Source organism: Crocuta crocuta, unplaced genomic scaffold (genome assembly GCF_008692635.1).
Source record: "Crocuta crocuta isolate KB4526 unplaced genomic scaffold, BGI_CrCroc_1.0 scaffold466, whole genome shotgun sequence".
Lineage (NCBI taxonomy): Eukaryota > Metazoa > Chordata > Mammalia > Carnivora > Hyaenidae > Crocuta > Crocuta crocuta.
Window position 1 is genome coordinate 5977612 of NW_027529672.1, and position 18041 is coordinate 5995652.

Here is an 18041-nt window from a genome sequence, read left to right on the forward strand (position 1 = left end):
GCTTGGGCATATGCTGCCCCCAGAGCTTCAGTATCAGAGAGTTCTAGATGCGCTCTACCCTCCACGCCCAGAAAGTTGCTAGGAAGCCTGCCACCTGTGCAGGGCCTTGGAAGGTGAGGAAGGAAAGTCTTTGGAAGAAATCAGACTTGGGGCTAGTGCTTTTGTCAGTGTGGGGTCCTCAGAAATTAAAACTTGGACCCATCATAAAACTCTAGGGCTCAGAAGCAGAAAGAAAAGCCTCTCTGAGGGGTGTTTGCTCATTCCAGCAGAGCATGTCCCAGAGAGTCCGCACCTGCTGAAGTGGAGGCGGCTCTGGGAGGCCCCACAGACAGAAGAGTCGGGCCCTAAGGGCAGGGCACAGACTGAAGAGAGCCTAAGCAACCTTGGCTTAAGCTTGAGATAAAAGGAAGAAGTGACCATAATGAATGAAGAGGAGAATTCGAAGAAAAAAAATAAACAAGAAGAGCAGTGTGGGAAGTGAGCCTCCCAGAACGACCCACACACAGATCAGATGCTGTGAAGTGAAAGTGCCAGGAACCGAAGGCAGACTTGGAGGAAGCCCCCAGAACGCAGCACAAAGTGATAGAAAATCATGAACGTGCTGTTCTGTTGAAATTCCGTGGGAGGGCCTAGGTGATCAAATACAGTTTAATTACTTCAACAATATTTGCGGAAAATACTGTTGATAACACGTGGTGATCTGCTGGGTGAATGGGAGGTGTGCACATGCACCTGCTGGTTGCAAAGGGGCAGCGCACACACCCACCGGAGAGGCTTCCCTGCTGCCTACTCGCGCTCCGTCTGGGCCTGCTTCACAGTGTGGCTGCAGACATTCAGGGCCCCAGGCGGAAGAGCCTGTCTACTAGGGTGTGTCTTCCCGGAGTCGCCTCTTGTTTTCTGGGATGCGCTGTGTTTCTTAAAGCTGAAGGGAGGGGCGCGGCTGGCGGACATCTCACACCCCGCTCAGGCGCTCCTTCCCATTGCTGCGAGACTGTGGACACCCACACCCGGGAAGTAGCCACGGACTTCTACCCATGTGGGTAGAGTAGATGTTTGTTTGCTTTTCACATGTATGGACACAGGGCCTAGAGCCTTATTAAGCTCCTGTTCTCACTTTTGCAGAGCCGTGGAGGCCCCCACTCTTCCTGAGCTGCTCTGCTGTCCAGGAGAGATGACGGCACCCCTGAAGCAGTGCGTGGCCTGGCTGGATGCCTATTTCCATGAGCCTGCGGTCCTCAAAGACCTCCCTTTGCCTGCGATTCACCATCCCATTTTCCAGCGAGGTCAGTAACTCCGCCACCTCCTAGGGTTTCGTTCAGGGAGCTTGACTTATTAACTATCACTTACATCACAGCTCATTTTATCGACTATACTGACTTGGTATTTTTACATCATCTAAACAGAGACAGCATGTGGCCACGCCGTAAGGACAAGAGTTCATGATCTCCACCCATTCCAAATGCTTGTGTTAGTTTTGGCACATGGTCACATAATTCTTGGCAAAGGCAATAAAAATGATGCATGCAGATCGACTCTTAACTCTTGTTGGCTGAAGGGTTTAAATAGGAATACATCTGAATAGCAGTGAATTTTTCAATAAGCTTATTGTTAACTTAAACTATCTGCTTGCCAGCACCACAGAAAATGAGGCTTGTACATGGACAATTAGCCACTTCCATAAACTTGGTTGGTGACATTGACATCAGAGTGGGTGGCAGCACTGTGTCTTCTTGAATAAGTTTTCAGTTTAATTTCTCAAACTTACCCTAGTTTGATACAGTGTTCTTAAAGGACGAATTGAGAACATACCGCCCAAATGTTGTATCCCAAAGGCACATGGTCTGTGGTCGCTAAAAATCATTTTCCCGGACCTTAATTGTGGCAACTAAAATTATTCTAGACATATGCCAGAGGCTTATTTCATATAGTGATTTTTTATGCTTATTTTAATAACGTGCATGTATATGTATACAGATCTATGTATGGATGTGTACACACATATACTCAAGGAAGAAAATTACCTAAGAGTTTAGATAAGGTGCATTTAAAGCAATCTTGAATTTCGAAATGGACTAAATGAGCTTAATGGTATTCTAATAGCTGCTGTGATTTTCAGCAAAAAGGAACTTGGAAGTGGAGTAGAATTTCCAGGGGAAAGGGATAGAGAAGCCCCTAAGGGGTGCCTGGGTGGCTCAGTCGTTTAAGCGTCTGACTTTGGCTCAGGTCATGATCTCACGGTTCATGGGTTCGAGCCCTGCGTCAGGCTCTGTGCTGACAGCTCAGAGCCTGGAGCCTGCTTCGGATTCTGTGTCTCCCTCTCTCCCTGACCCTCCCCTGCTCGCTCTCACTCTCTCGTGCTCACTCTCTCTGTCAGAAATAAAATGTTAAAAAAAAAAAGTTGAGCTAACACCTGAGTTGACTAACGAGGTCTGACAAGTGAACAGAGAATACCTTGAGCTTTTTCACACATGATGAACTGAAACGATGCAGTCGTAATGAACGGGCCCCCTCAGTTGCCCCCTGTGTCATCCAGTTCTGTCTCCAGCATGGGTGTGGGCGCTGTGGCAGGCCTTCGCCTGTCACTGTGCACATGTCCAGCAACCCTTCCTCATCCGTGCCCCGGGTGAGCCCCAGCTGCTGCCCAGTAGCATGAGCCAGCTGGCTGCTCGGACACTGTGGGTGACGAGCCTGTGACCTCTGTGTGCTGTGCAGGCTAAGGAGCTCAGGTGTGGTCCTGTCCCTGAAGCAGGGACGTGGGAGTCCTGGTGCTCTGAGCTCTTGCATCCGTGTCTGTGCTCAGGAGGACTGCTGCGTCACTAGGGGCAGGAAAGAACTGCCCAAATGGCTTTCCTCTCCGTAAGTCTAATGAATAGTGAGCTGAAATGCAAGGTTTTGAAACTTTCAGGACAGAAAGTTTTGAAGGGAAGTATCTATATAATTGAAGGGGGACTTTGGGAGTGAGCCCATTAGATCCTGAGGTCCTATCCTCAGTGTTGAAGAGGGTTGGGACTGGCCACACTTATCCTGCCCCGCCACCCCTCCTGGGCCTTGGGCCCCAATGCCCACGGCTTCTGCTCTGCCAGCCAGTCACGGTCAGTGTGGGGGACCAGGACCAGCGGGACGCAGCCACTAGGGCAAGGATGAGGCCATCCAAGCCAACCTAGAAGCCTCTTCCTGCCGGGCAAGCCCCACAGTGCTGGCGGGCACTTCGAACTGGGGCGAGGTCCTCCTAGCCAGGTTTCAGGGACACGGGGTCCTCTGGGCCAGCCGCACCTCCTGACAGTTTGCGGTGGCTGCTGCTGGGAGTTCCCACGCCTCAGCATGTGCAAGCCAGCTTTTTCTAATTTAGCTCAATCTCTTACTCCCAGGCAGGGACCAGGTGTGGGGATTTTACGGTTTGAGAAGGGAGGTGGTGGATGGTTATAATACAATTGCTAACACGGAGTTAATTGGCACTAACCCCCAGATGTGGTAACACCCCTTTCTATCCAGCAGTAGTTGGCTTTGCTATGTTTCCACTTTGGATCTTGTGGCCCTGGTGAAATCATGGTGAGCGGGCAGGCCCTGTGCAAGCAAAGTTCTCTGGCTGACTCAGAGGCTCTAGAAGGTGTGCTGTAACATAAAGAAAGAAACTATTGCACATGGAGAGGCATGGGTACAGTTAAATATGGAATAAATGCGTTGTAACAAATTCTATCTTCCAGGCATAGTAATGTTTGAACACACTAACACGCCTTGGCGTATTGTATTCCATCGTGGTCTTGCCTCTGAGTTAGACCAGGCCTGCCTCTTTCCGCGTGGTCTGAGAACACAACCCTGACAGTGGCCCCCCCTTGTGCTCCACCCCCTGACCCGCTCTTCCTCAGGTGCTGGCCTGTGTCCCGGGGACCCCTCTGCTGCATTCCGCAGGCCCCTCTCCTCCACGGGCCACACCGCTTTGCCGTTTCAGGCCCTCTTGGGGGATAAGTGCACCACTGGCTCATTTTGTAAGGCAGATCACACACTGAGTTAAGGATATAAAATTGCAATTTCTGTAGGTTAAAACTTAACAAATAATGGAAGTTCCACAGAGTTCAACTTCTCTTGGAAATTCTCCAAGATTGATTAGTAGTAACAAGTTAATTGGGTGTTTCTGCCAAGGAACTGTGAAGCTGTCTGTCCTGACCAGAAGTCTGGAAGTCTCTGTGGCCACCTTTTTCCAGAGCCGCCACAGATAGGGCTTCTTTGTGGCAAGGGAGGTGCTTGAACCCCACTCTGAGTGGGGTTCAGGGTGATGCTGAGGAAATTAGAACAAAAGCGAGTATTGACTAAGGTGTATTCATTTTGTTATGAGATCGTACTTTTAGTGGAGTGCATTTTCTTACAAAAATGTGGGGCTCTTTGGAGTTTCGGGGGTTTTGCCCTTTGCGGATCTGCCTCTCGGAAGTGTCGGCATGGTCGTCTGTGGCGCCACTCCGACCACGAGGCAGCAGTCTTGTGGGTCATCTTCCCGGGGCCAGTGCTCCCTTACCAAGTTCTGCAGAGGTCAGCTTTATTTTGAATTCATTTTTCTCCAAGAAATGGTTATTTAATGAAACCATCACTCTCAAAATAAATCCTAATGTTTGTTTTATAAAGAAATATTATTTAAAGTTCTTTCCTGTTAACGTTCTCCAACTTTGTATTTATTTACTAAAAATAACATAGCTTCTTTGTGTAACACGCACCTTCGCGTAGCCTGATTAGTCAGTGGCAAAGCAGTTAGGGGACTAACAGTAGCACTTTGCCAGGAGCACTGCTCACAGAGCTCAGGGATAAAGGCTCTCAGGGACCTGTGACCCACCTTCAGAGTCAGAGTGTGTGTGCACACACTCTTCCCCTTCTGAACTCTTCCACCTGCAGGGGTGCTCTGAACGGGGGTGGCCACAGTCTGCAGGTGGTTGGACGTCTTCTGCCAGACTGGGGTGGGGGCTTCCTGGCACTGTGGCCCCCACATGAGGCAGCTCCGTGGTACAAGCCCGGTGGTATGTGTGGTGGTGTGTGCCCTGTAGTGTGCGTGGTGGTTCAAGCCCTGAGTGTGCATGGTGTTTGTGTGTGCCCCGTGGTGTGAGTCCCATGGTGTATAGCAGTGTGCGCCCTATGGTGAGCCCTGAGGTGTGCGTTGTGGTATGTGCCAGTGTGAACTCTGCAGTGCAAGCCCCACGGTATGCATGGCAGTGTGAACCCTGTGGTGTGAGTAGGGTGTGAGCCCCACAGTGTGCGTGGCGATGTGCGTGGAGGCGCGAGCCCCGTGGTGCGGATGGTGGGGGACCCCAGCTGCTGCTTCCAGTGTCGTCTCACAGATGATGGTTTTCAACAGATGAGTTCTGCGTTTTCTTTTCAAAGTGACTGCAATGTTCCCTTTTAAATGAAATATTTAACACTTTAATAATTCCTTCGTCACAGCTATTAGCTTGTAGCTATGAAATTCAGTTGCATGACAGTAGTAAAATCTGCATTTTTTAAACCTGCTGGCAAGTAGTTTTTTCTAACTTCTATTACAAAGCCTCAAAAAGGATTCTCATACTTGTGTATCTCTGTTGAACACCCTCTTTCCAAAGAGCCTCTACTGAAAGCCCTGCCGGAGGCTTACGGGAAAGGCCCTTCCAGGGCACATTACTCCCCCACCCCCCCCGCCCATGTCCTGGAAGACAGTCCCACTGCGCTCTGTGCCTTTCAGTGGATGCCGTCCGTGTAGGTCCCGGAAGGCCGTTGGACAATGAGGAAATGAATAGCGTCATTACCTCAAGGCCTTACCAGAGACAGCCCTTTAAAATTAAAAATCCATCTTTGAGAGCCAAGCAAGGGCTAATCACGCCAGTGCCCCCGTCCAGTCCCACAGCCTTCATGGGGCACAACTCCTCTGCCCTCCTCCTGTCACACACGTCCATAAAATGCATAGCGCACCCAGCCACTCCAGCCAGGCCGTCTCCCCAGGAAAGAAGGCACTGAGCCCTTTCCCATCAGTGTCCTGTGGCCTGTTTTACTGCCCTTCATGTTTGCTCCTGTGAGTCCTTGATACAGCCTGAGTTCGTCTGCAGTGTGTGTGGCAGACGGGGATGGTTTGTCTCAGCTCCCCCCTGCACATCCACGGCAGGAGTCCACATTGTGCTTTTAGGAAGTTCATACTGCGATGTTTCCCTGGACTTAAAAACAAAAATACCAAATTAAAGATAAGATAATAACTAAAATATGTGATGGCATTTATCACATATGTCTGGTTGGTAGCAATCGCTGTTCTCCCATATTTTAAATGCAGCCTTATAGAAATTGTTGGCCTTGCTATGATCTTTCCTAGTGGGGCTAGAAGGTTTGTAAAACCTTCCAGTGCCCACTTATTGATTAGAACAAGCCAACAACACTGCCCTTAAATTAAGTGGGAAAGAAACAGCTGGTGAATATGTACTTCTTCCAACCCTAGAGCTGCTAAGCTGGTTTTTGGGAGCAGCAGATGTGGAAATCTAGCCCCAGGCCTTCTGAGGCCAGCTCTGGAGAAGGTGCGGATAAACAGCCTGGGAGGGGGTGGCAGGCACTGGGGTCACGATGGCCGGGGATCTCGAATCAGGAACCGCCCCTCTGTGTATGTGTTTTGGAGCCATGAGGGAGAGGGTAAGAGTGGTGTTTATTGACAAAAGTAGGCATGAACCTGGAAAGCAGATGGTGTGCGGGAGGTAGAGTGAGCCCTGGAAATGACCAAGGTTGTGAGGGAGCTGTTTTCCTCATCAGGGACATTTGCCCTTTCAGGGCCTGATAACCAGTCCCCATGCGACCCTCCCTGCAGCACCAGAAGCCACCATTTTTCTCTTTCCAAAGCCTAAGCAAATGGTTTCTCCACTGCCCCTTCTGTCTGGCCATGACATCTTGCTTTCCTGGGAACCTTTCCTAAGGACAGGAGCGCCTTGCACGGGCTCATCATGTCGCCTGGCTGCCCAACCCCAGTCTGCATGTTGAATATGCACATCACTGCTAGCTCCTGAGCAGAATCAGTGTTAAATGACCGGAATTCTGCATCCACACTGAGGATTTCTCTGGGTCAGGGTTTCCCAGCCTGAGCAGAAGGGAGCAGCACTCAGCAGGGTAGCTACTCCACAGGGAGCCTAAGGGGTGCTGGCTCTGTAGGCACCGTGGCCGCTGTCCTGCTTGGTTCTGGCTCTGTCTGCAGGGGTCTGGCCAAGCCAGCTCAGAAGCAATCAGCGTACTTCACCCTTAGCTCTTCATCTTGACTGATCAACTACGCTTTGGCATATTGGTGAATTTCATGGGCCAAAGAGCCTGAGGTTCAGATTATGTCGTAGTTTATTGTTTCCTATTTCATTACGCAGTTTCCTGCCTGGTAATTGTCCTCAGTATTTGTTTAGTCTTTGTACTGTGCGACCACATCTTGGATGAGAAGTTTGTAGTTTCAGCAATGATTCATTTAAACAAACAGCTTTGTCAAGTACCTCTCACATCTCCTCCCCTTCATCTGGGAGCCTATGTATCAGGACGCTCTAGACCATTTGTTCATTTTATTCCTACAATTTTTGTACTTCTCACCCCTCTGCAGACGCATCACAAATCTTCATATGGGCAAATACAGATACGTGTACATATATTTGTGTGTGTATACCTACATATCACATGTATAAGTATATGCATCATATATATGTACATATATGTATATGTGTGTGTGTATATATATACACATCTCTCCTATTTGGAGAATTAACTGCTCACTCTCAAGGAATTTGTTGAAATGGATTAGACTCTTAGAGCTTCACTCTGTGCTGAGGTTGACATTTCTAATTTAATGATTTTTGTTTGATACCTACAATTGCATATTTAAGAAGTGTTTTTGCTGTTGTAATCAACTTTTTAAAGTTCTAAGTTATGTATCCATGTGTCTACACATGGCTCTACACAGAGCTCTAATCCAGAGCTCTGCCCGTTGCCTCAGAAGAAGGTGGGAGAGCCAGCATGGTTTTTGTCTTTTTAATTTGAAAAGCATGAGCAAGACCAGCTACTGGTCACCTATGCTGTCAGATTACAAAGTCACATCAGGACAAGCCCCTAACGAGTGTCCCCAGGTGCCACTACTTCTCCAGAGCACCCCATGGCATTGTTGGCACAGCTAACCAGAACCTTTAGGAGGTGTCCACATACTTCTGGCCAAAAAATGTGGTTTTTCTCTGAAACAGCTGGATGAGTGAAGCTCTGGAATCTTGGGGAGACCCCTAAACAACAGAAGCAGCCAATAGAGGGGCAGAGGGTGCTTCAGATTCAGGTACCAGCCTCATTCTCCACACATCTAACGTAGATCCTGTCCTGGGGTTGCTGTGGAGGAAGTTAAGTATTCACATAACCCGGAGGGTCACCTCATACCTGCCCTGGAAATTGTAGTGTGCGCCCCTCCTGCGGAGGAGAACGGAGGCTGTTCATGGGTACCAGCTGCAGATATGCTGGCAGTGGCCAAACACAACCACAGCCTGCTGTACCCAGGAGCATGTGTGGTGTTCTACACCAGGAGCCCTCTGACAAATCGTAATTTCCACGGGCTCCTGGGAAGTCTGGTTCAGTGAAATTTCCATCCTAAATCCGGGGAGGTGGTCAGAGCCTAGGTCCCCTGAAGTTTCCATAAATCAGGCAAAAAACAACAACAACAACAAACAAACAAACTTGAGAATGCCTTTAAGTGAAGGCTACCTACCGGGATCTCGGAGTATAATTTAACCAAGCTTAAAAGGTAACCAAAAGGTGGTTTGAAAGTCAGCTACTTTCAGACTTTGTGTGGGATATAGCAGGTTCTCTGTTGTAAATAAATAGTACTTGAAATTGTTACAAGAGCTGCTTTTATGAGAATAAATAAATATACATGAGAATATAACTGTTACATCTAGCACAATAATTAAATAACAAACCAGTGGAAGTTTCTGTTGAAAATAAAAGTCACCCTAATTACGTTCACACGCTGAGGAAGATCACCTGCAGCCCCCATGTTGGTTACTTATGGGTATCTGTTACCTAGGAGTAGCGAAGATCAGATTTCTGCCTACCAACAAAAGTAAATTACATTGTCAGTTTCTTCAACTTTTCATTTTAAATGGGCTTTGAAAAAATAGGAATTTTCTCTCCGGTCTATATTTTAAAGTGAAAAAACAGACTCCACTTAAATATGCTCTCAAAATTTTTATTCCCACCATAGGCATTAGATTAACTTTGTTGCTTTCAAAGAGAATGTTTAAATATTTTTGTTGTCATAAAATACTGTATATTCACGTTTTACAGGCAGTGTTAATGCATTTTTAAGTGCATTTTTATACCATTCAAGAAATAATAAATAGAATTCTCTCTACCACCTGGGTTTATAGAGAAAATTATATTTTAATAAAAAAGTATAGAGAATTGGACTGTAAATTATCAATACATTAAATGTATAAATGTTAGCACATTAATGGCAATAATGCTATAATGCTATTTGTAGGAGCAAAAAGTGTAAAAACTATTACTTAATTTAAATGCCTCATCACATGATTTTTACCTGCAATCCTTACGTTCAGGCAGACTCAGAATATAAGATTTACAAGCATAGGTCCTGCTTTAAAGGCTGCATGTACGCGTCAGAACGGAAAGATCTGATCTCTTTCTGAGGCCGTTGGTGTAGCTGTGTGACTCGCGCGGTGCAGAGTCAGCAGACAGAGCGGACCTCCTGAGGCTCCGCCCACTGGGCCACTGTGTTGTATCTTAATGGCACAAAATACGGTGCTTCTGAAGAGGAAAACTGGAGAACGAAGTAGGGGAAGGAAAGTCTTCAGCCTGTCACTCATCTCGGGTCTGAGTGACAAGTCATGAGAAATCAGATCAGATTTCTCCTGCTCTCCAAATACTAAGGTAAATAGGGACAGTGTTTCGGAAAGTAGTGTCCCTGGTGAGTCCTGCCTGCTCCCACCCTCCCAGCTTCAAAAGCTACAGTATCTTTGTTACTATGGCAACTAGTTTTGCATTTTTTGAGTACCACTGTTAATTGTTGCACAAAACACAGGGTGTAAAGGATCCATTCCTAGACGTGTGTGTGTGTGTGTGTGTGTGTGTGTGTGTGTGTGTGTGTGTGTGTGTGTGTGTGTACATGCATTGTCTGCCTTTTTCTGCAGATGCACGCTCCTTCCTCAGCTGGGCTGGGTGGTCCGGGAACACCATTTTCTTTCCAGCCTTTCCTTAGACAGTTTGAGGAAAACCCAGAGGCCGAGCTCATGAGACCTCCAGCTCATTGCTTGGCCAAGACATACTTTTCGTAGAAAATTCGCATCTCTTCCTCTTTGTAGAATAAGGTATGCAAGAGCCAACATAAATGGCGTATCCCCTCCCTTTTTTTTTTTTCCTCAAGAATTGGGCCTTTGATGTTCAAGAGCAGCTAATATTAAAGGCTGTCCCTTAGCAGGCCTTAGAACCTGCACCTATTTATGACCAATGTAAAACAGCAAAATCTAGCTGAGGATGATGGCATCATTAGTTTGTGAATCGCATCCTTGAAAATAACTGTGGAGGAGCCAAATCGGTTTAAAGGAAGATAACGGAATGGTTTAAGCTGCTTAGGTTGAATGCCAATTATGTTTTAATATTCAACTGAGCATATTTTACTAAGAAAAAAGGCCGCGTTGACGCATGCATAACTCATTGGCAGCGCCGGCCAGCTGTGCCACTCTACTCTGCGAATCACTTTGTGCATTTTAGTGGCATGGTAATTTAGTGGAGAACTACCTGAGTGATGGCATTTTCAATGAGCAGGTAATCTACAGAGAATTTTTATATGGTTATGAGTTCTGTGCTTCAGCCCAGCAACACAAAAATACATCAAGACCAATTACGGTATCAACTTTCAGTGTGGTACCCTCGCCACGCAAGTGCATGTATTTCTGCCCCAGGCATTTCAAATTGCATCTAATTTGAAATCTTTGGGGTTTTAATTAAATTTCAGAATATATGGAATTCTTCATTAGTACCTGCTCTGAATAGCAGATTATCCTTCTCTTGGTCTCGTTAAAGAAGTAGGCTGTGGTAAATAGCATGTTCAGGAACTGATCATTTGTGGGGCCTGGGTATTGGAACAGAAATAGTGAAATGCAAAATAATATCAAAAAGATTATTAGTCCAGGGAGAGTCTCTTGATTTGTATTTTAATGGAATTTTACATTTCTCTTAATGATTTGCAAATTGTCCTCTGATTATAAGATGCATTAAGCTTTTCATTTTAATGGCAAAGACACAGCCATTAGCAGAATTTTTTTTTTCTGTCTTCTTTTTAGAGTGCTTCCCTGCAGCAGATAAATATTGAAACCATTAACACCTTTTGATGTTCCTCACAGCCTGCACCTTAGACCCACGTGCGGCTCCCGTGGTCTAGTGTTAGCACCTGGCTGGGGCCCTGCCTCTTCACCGGCCAGGTTTCCTTTTCTAGAATACAGGATTCGTTTTTAAAATTTTATTGGAAGATCTTGTTTATTTGTGTTAAAGCTAATGCATTTAAATATTATTAATGGCCCAATTTGTATTAATAAAAGATCTTCTCCTCGGTGTGAAGGTTGACAGTGCTCACGGCTCCTACCCCATGCTGGTCTGTAAGGCTGGATAAGGGAGGGCCGAGCAGTGTGCATGGAGAATGCAGTCTCACCTTACCAGTCTGGAGGTTTCTGGGGAAGTCTGCGTGCAGCGACAGAGGCGCACTGCCTTTGCCAGCTGACCGAGTCTGACCACAGCTCGACCCCTTCGGTTTGGCCTCCGAGGTAACACTTTGGTTTTCAGGCCAAGACTTCTGGGCCCCTGCAGAGCAGACACCGCTTACGTGACCAGAGCTACAGGCAGAAATCCATGTTTGCCCCCACCTGCCAACGTGCCTGGGGAGCCTGTTGCTCTGACCCAGGACGCGGGAGGGCTGAACATCCTCGGGGCCCTTCAGAAGCCGGCGGTCCCATGTGACTGCAGAACTAGAAGAACCGAGGCCCCCTCCCAGAGGAGCCAAGTGAGGCCTCTGCTCCCTTGGCCCTCTGTTTTCAAGGGCAGATCTTCACTCCAGGCCACATGGGCCGACCTGAGGGAGGTTTCCTTGCTCCCCTGCTGATCTTGATCCAGCTCAAATCTGTGAGGGGGTGAGGGATGGCTCTTGCACATGCTGCCTCTCCCCTAGACCTCTAGGTGCTCATCCACATGCCACACACAGAGCCATGCCCACATGCGGCCCTACCTGCGTGTCTGGGGAACTCCCCACCCCTGCTTCTGCCAGGCGTGCAGGTGCCAGAGCGAGAAATGCCCACACCCCTTGTCCTAGCCTGGACTGCAGGAGCACGTGCCATGGGCTGGGTGGCTCGAGTGGCACAAATGTGTTCTCTCACTGCTCTGGAGCTGCAAGTCCAGGGTACGGGTTTTTCCCAAGCTGCCCGCCTGCTGCCCCTTTGTGTGTCCCTTTAGGGACAGAGTCCCCTAGGGTCACTCTGCATGTCCTCCTTTCCTCATTACAGGGACAGCAGTCAGATGGCTCAGGGCCCCCCAACAGCCTCCTTGTGCTCCGCTCTGTAAAGGCCCTTCCTCCAAGCAGTCGCTTTGTCAGGTGCCACTGGCTCTTGGGACCTCAGCATTGAATTTTGGAGGACACAGTTCCTCCAGTAACAGGCTTTCTGAGCCTCTGATTCCCCATCTGTAGGGTGGGGTGATAGCAGTGACACGTAAAGTGGTCCAAGGGGTTAACAAGACCAACAGAGACCCAGCACAAGGAGCCCCTGCTGCCTTCATAGCGGATGGAGCGTGTTCTCCAGAATCCTAGCAACCAGTGAGCAGGCCTGGACACTGTGAGCCAAGTCCTCGGAAGTGCTCTTGATGTTCAGTATAACTTAGCAAGGACACTCTGCCCAGCGGGTATGGGATACGCGGCTTGTGTCCCTGCGGGCTGGCCACACTGAGCCCACAGGAGGGTCAGCATGTCTGGGGAGGACTCCCTGCAGAGCCAGGGAGGAGAAGGGGTCCTCCCACCTGTCTCAGCTCTGATGGAGACCAACCCCACCATGTCGCTCTTCCTGAATCTTCTCTGGAGAATCTTCTCTGGAGACCCCTGGTTCTTTGCTCATTCGTTCACACCAGCCTGAAGATCATGTTTGGCTTTCTTGGGTGGTCTCTGTATGTGGGACATCCTTCTCTGGGTAAACATGTATGTGCACACTTCTGGTTTAACCTTGAGGCCATCTTCTCTCAGATTGGTGCCCCAGGAGGCTGGTCTACTGGCTGACCACCATTGGAGGTCTTTGTGAAGTATTAGCTGCAGCCATTTCCAGCACCGAGCACGCTTCGACCTCTAATTCAGCTGCCATGGTTTGGGCCCATCCTTGTAAGCGTGACTTTTTGCTTTGCAGAATAGAAAACGAGGGGATGTGGGACAGTGGGCCTGTCAAGCCTCAATGACACGACACCTGCAGAAAGATGTGCCTCGTGTTTCCTAACAAATTCCTGGTATCCTTATTCACTTGTTACTTTAATCTTACAAGGAGAAGCTAGAAAAAACATCCTGTAAATGATTTTGAAGTTCCTATTCCTTGGAAGTAAGTCAGGCCTCCTAAGGAAAGGACAGAGCCGCTTGCCCAGGTGCTGCCTGCAGATGGGGTGTCACACTTGCTCTGCATCAGGACACACAGTCCTGGATTTCCCGGCCCTGTGCTGCACTGAGTCACTCACCTCCCTCAAAGCCTGAGCCCCTGGTGGTCCTGGCTCTGCCTTGGTCTCCTGGCTGTCTGGACCCGTTTTGCAGAAGCCTCCGTGAAGGGTTTCCCGAGGAAGGTGCTCTCCCTGTGTGCAGGCCAGCTTCTGGCGAAGGCCACGCTGGGCCTGCCTTCTCTCTCCACTCACGGTACAGCCGTGCTTGTTGGTAGAACTGGAGTGCAGAGTGGAGGTGATTCAGAAACGTGGAACCTTACATGGAAAATCAGAGGGGACGCTTTGCTGAGATCAAGACTACAAGCAGAGGTCTAACCAGGTCCTGAATCCTGAGGTTCCTGACTGCCCTCAGGGGGTCGCTACAGAGTCAACCCTCAGACCACCTGCAGCCTGGGAACAGAGCTCTTCTCTGCAGCCTTACTTGAGACCTTGGGGTATGGCAGTCCCGGGCCCCGGGCGCTACACGTGCACCACTTCTCCAGTGCTTTCGCAAAACCCTTGAGTTTCTAAATTCAGCCGTTTTAACCTTGGATCCTAGAAACAAAACTTAAAGCCCTGAGTTTATTATATCAGAGAGTTGAGCTGTGTGTGCTGTCTCATGGAGCACACAGGATGATTCTCTGAGAACTTTGTGCAGCTTGTCTATCTTACAGACAAAGTCGTTTCTGCCTTTCCTGCCAGACCCCTGCAGTGCTCAGCCAAGGGTGTCGCTGCCCACTGTGCCCCACCCACACCTGGCAACGGGAAATCAGCAAAGAAACCCCCCCCAACCCACCCCCCACTCAGCCATTCCCTTGTCCCTGGATTTGCCGTGGCCGTGAGCAAAGCATTCCCAGGGCTCTGAGGACAGCTGAGCACAAATGGGCTTTGGGAAGACAGGAGCAGACCTACATTTAACTCTAGAGGAAGCTAATCTAGGTCAGTTGGTAACACTTCAGTTCTGCTGGATGTGAAGGTGTCTCACCGGGACAGATTGCATGACCACCAGCAAGCTTGGGAGCTGAGCGGGACCCTTCAGTGCGGTGTGTATGCGTCAATGGTTAGAAGGTCTGTAGTTTATGAATTTCCTGAACCTCCCCAAATCCAGAACATTCTCCACAGCTTCCCTCCCTGTTAGCAGTTGGGGGAGGCCAATGCTCCCTGCAGTGCAGTCTAGGGAGCCCTGGCCTATGGAACTGCCATAAACATGACCTAGACTTCCCAGGTGACCTTTGGACACTTGAGTAGATTCCAGGAAATTTCTAGCTTTGTAGAAAACCCCTGGGAGGTGTGTTTGGCGCAGTAATAGCTGTGCGGCCCTCCCCTCCCTGGACCAAGTGTGCACTGGCCCCTTTCTCCAAAGAGCAGGTGGAAGGAAGCGTGGAGCAGTGTCCAGATTCCCCCTTCCCAAGTGTCTTGGACACAGTTGTTAAATGACCCTTGACTCGTTATTCCATTTTATGTATTGGGGTCAGAAAGCCTAGAAATTCAGTGCAGTACATTTATTGAATTCTTTCCTTGGACTTAAAAAAACATAAATATCATCTTCTTCAAAGTAAAGATTAATTGGGAGGAAAAGGAGATGATCCTGAGTGGTGAGGGCTGGCGACTTCAGACCTCCCATGAGTGGGTGGGGAGCAGATGCCACTCACCAGCAGAGCCCTAGGCCTAACTGTGAAGACCCAAGTTCAGCTCATCAATCGTTCAACAGATACCCATTGAGCTACATGCAAAGCCCTCTTCCAGGATCTGGGAATTTAGCAAAGAACAGAACAAAATTCTGGGTCTTAGGGAGCTTCTGTGTCAGTGGGAAATGCATACACTGTGTATATGATGTGCATCCCCTAGACTGTTGGGGAGTGACGTGAGTGCTTTGAAGGAATGTAAGCCAGGCCAGTGGGGTGAAGAGGGTGGGGCTTGGAGGTCAAGCTTTAGGGCTCCTTTGGAAAGTGTGAGCAGAGGAGGAGACAGTGTGTGTGGAACTCAGGTGCTTGCATGTTTCTTCCTCTTCCCTCTTCTGTGTAAAATCTAAGCCTCAAGAAGAACAAGTGAATAATATGTAAATAAATACCTTTTGAATCACTTTTTATCAGATGAAAGGAGCAATTTCAAGAGCCTCCTTAATTGTTGAGTACGTGGAAGGCAAGTTGGTATTTTCATGATTTTAATGAAATACTTGTTTCAGATAAAAGAAAATTCATAAAGGATTTGTGAGGTATTGATAATAAAGGGAAGGTCCACGATGCCCCACCTGGTTAAAAAATGGAGTACCACAGCACTGCCAAGTACCTGTGTGCCCTCTCTGGTCATGTCTGCCTTCCCTCCTCACTGTTCCATGTTTGGTGTTACATATGAAGGGGGTATTACTGATGTCTTCCCATGACTTGCTCTTTTCAATCAAAATTTTTATGAGATTCCTCTATTTTTGAATCCTGTAGAGATTTTTACTAATAACTACTTTTAAGTATCCCATATTGTGAATTTGCCATGATTTGTTTCCTACCCTGTGTCATAAAGAGTGCTCATCTTTTTTTTTTTTTTTTTGCCTTTATAAATAATAATGCCGCAGATACACTAGTACATGTTTTAGTGTTCTGGGTGGCTGTACTGGAGAAAAGCATGCCATGCCAAGAAAGAGTTCCAGAAATCTGCATGGCATCCTTTTGAGTTTGTTGCATATTATTAAGTCATATGTGCATGAAGCCACAGGAGATCAGTCAGGAACTACTGGGAACAAAAGATGAACAATTCCTAGAGGAATCTGCATCACTAGGAATGGGAAATATGTGGAAAAGTATGAAAAAATTATTTCTCAGTTTTATTTTCTTTAAAAGATTAAACTTCACAATAAAATTATTAATGAATTTTGGGGGTTATAATATATGTAGAAGTAGAGTAACAACAGTACAAAAGGTAGAACTGGGGAAATGACAATATACTGCTGTAAGGTTCTTCATGTTACTGTGAGCAAGTGTAATGTTATTTGAGGGCAGACTTTGATAAACCAAAGATGAATATTGTAAATCCTAAAATGCCACTAAGAAATAAAACCAACATAAGTCAATACATAGTTCATAGGCTAATAGAAGAGGTAAAATAGGATACTGATTTTAAAAATAGTTATTCTAAAAGGAAAGAGGAACAGAGAACAGATAGGACAAATAGCCTGTCCATAGGATTTAAAGCCAACTGTATTGGTAATTACATTAAATGTAAATGGTCTTGAGATTCAATAAAAAGGCATAGATGGGGAAGGTGGCCCAGACCCCCCCCCTTTATTATGTATTTTCTACAATACACAGATAATAAAAGGGTAAAGACAGAGTTCTGTGCAAAAAGGTAAGTAAAATGAAGGAATAAGTACACTTGTCTTTATTTTCAGGTTATATAGTCTACATAGAATATTGTATATAGAATTTTGGAAACTATTAAAACAAGTGAATTAATAAACAAGGTTGAAGATATAATTTTAATATATAAAGTTATTTTTGTGTGAAGAAATTAAAAAATATAAAGTATTTAGGATTAACTTCAATAAAAGATATAGAAGACCTGTCCACTGAGCAATATAAAACATGCTGAGAGAAATTAAAGACCTAAATACACATGCTTTGATCATAGGAAAAGCCAATATTGCCAAGACTTTAGTTCTTCATGAACTATTTGTATTAAGTTCACTCAGGCTTTGAAATTCCCAGCTAATTCTAAAGTTATATAGAAATGGAAAGGGCCTAGAATATTCAAAGCAACCTTGAAAACTAAATGAAGATGTAGTACTAGCATTACCTGATTTCAAGACTTTCTAATCTTTTCTAATCAAGATACTGTAGTACTTGCATAAAGATCAAAACTTAGAGCAGAAGAAGAGAAAACCTTTTCAACAAATAGTGCCTGAACAACTTGGTATCATCTGAAAAGAAGAAGAAAATCACCTTGACCCTTTGCTCACACCATACATAAAAATTAATTTGGTACATATCTGTACCTAAATGTAAAGCTTGGAGTCTAATGTTTTAGAAGAAACCATGGAGAATACCTTCATAATTTTAATAGGCAAATATTTCCTATAACACAGATAAGGCTATGAACATAAAATACACTGTATTAAAAGTAAAAGACCTCATTAAAGCAATGAATAGGAAAGCCACAGAGTAAGAGAAAGTATTTGTAGCATGTATACCTGACAAAGGATTTGTACACAAGATGTATGAAGACTCCTGACTCCATAATAAAAAGATAGTCCAGTAAGTAACTGGGAAAAAGAGCAACCTCTTCACAAAGAAATATTGTCTGAATTGATCCATAAATACATGAAAAAGTGCTCATTGTGAAATTAAGACCATATTACTATTTACATTAGCACCCCAAAAAAT

The 18041-nt window shown here is 46.5% G+C and overlaps 1 protein-coding gene across 5 annotated transcripts in view; it reads left to right on the forward strand.

Annotated features, from left to right (window-relative positions):
- Nucleotides 1-18041, forward strand: part of MGMT (O-6-methylguanine-DNA methyltransferase) — a 284287-nt gene that overhangs the window by 237799 nt on the left and 28447 nt on the right. For all 5 annotated transcript variants that reach the window (XM_077762983.1, XM_077762985.1, XM_077762986.1 and 2 more), the window contains one exon: nucleotides 1123-1283. In XM_077762983.1, the coding sequence (XP_077619109.1) occupies nucleotides 1123-1283 (161 nt within the window). The remainder of the gene's footprint in view (nucleotides 1-1122; nucleotides 1284-18041) is intronic.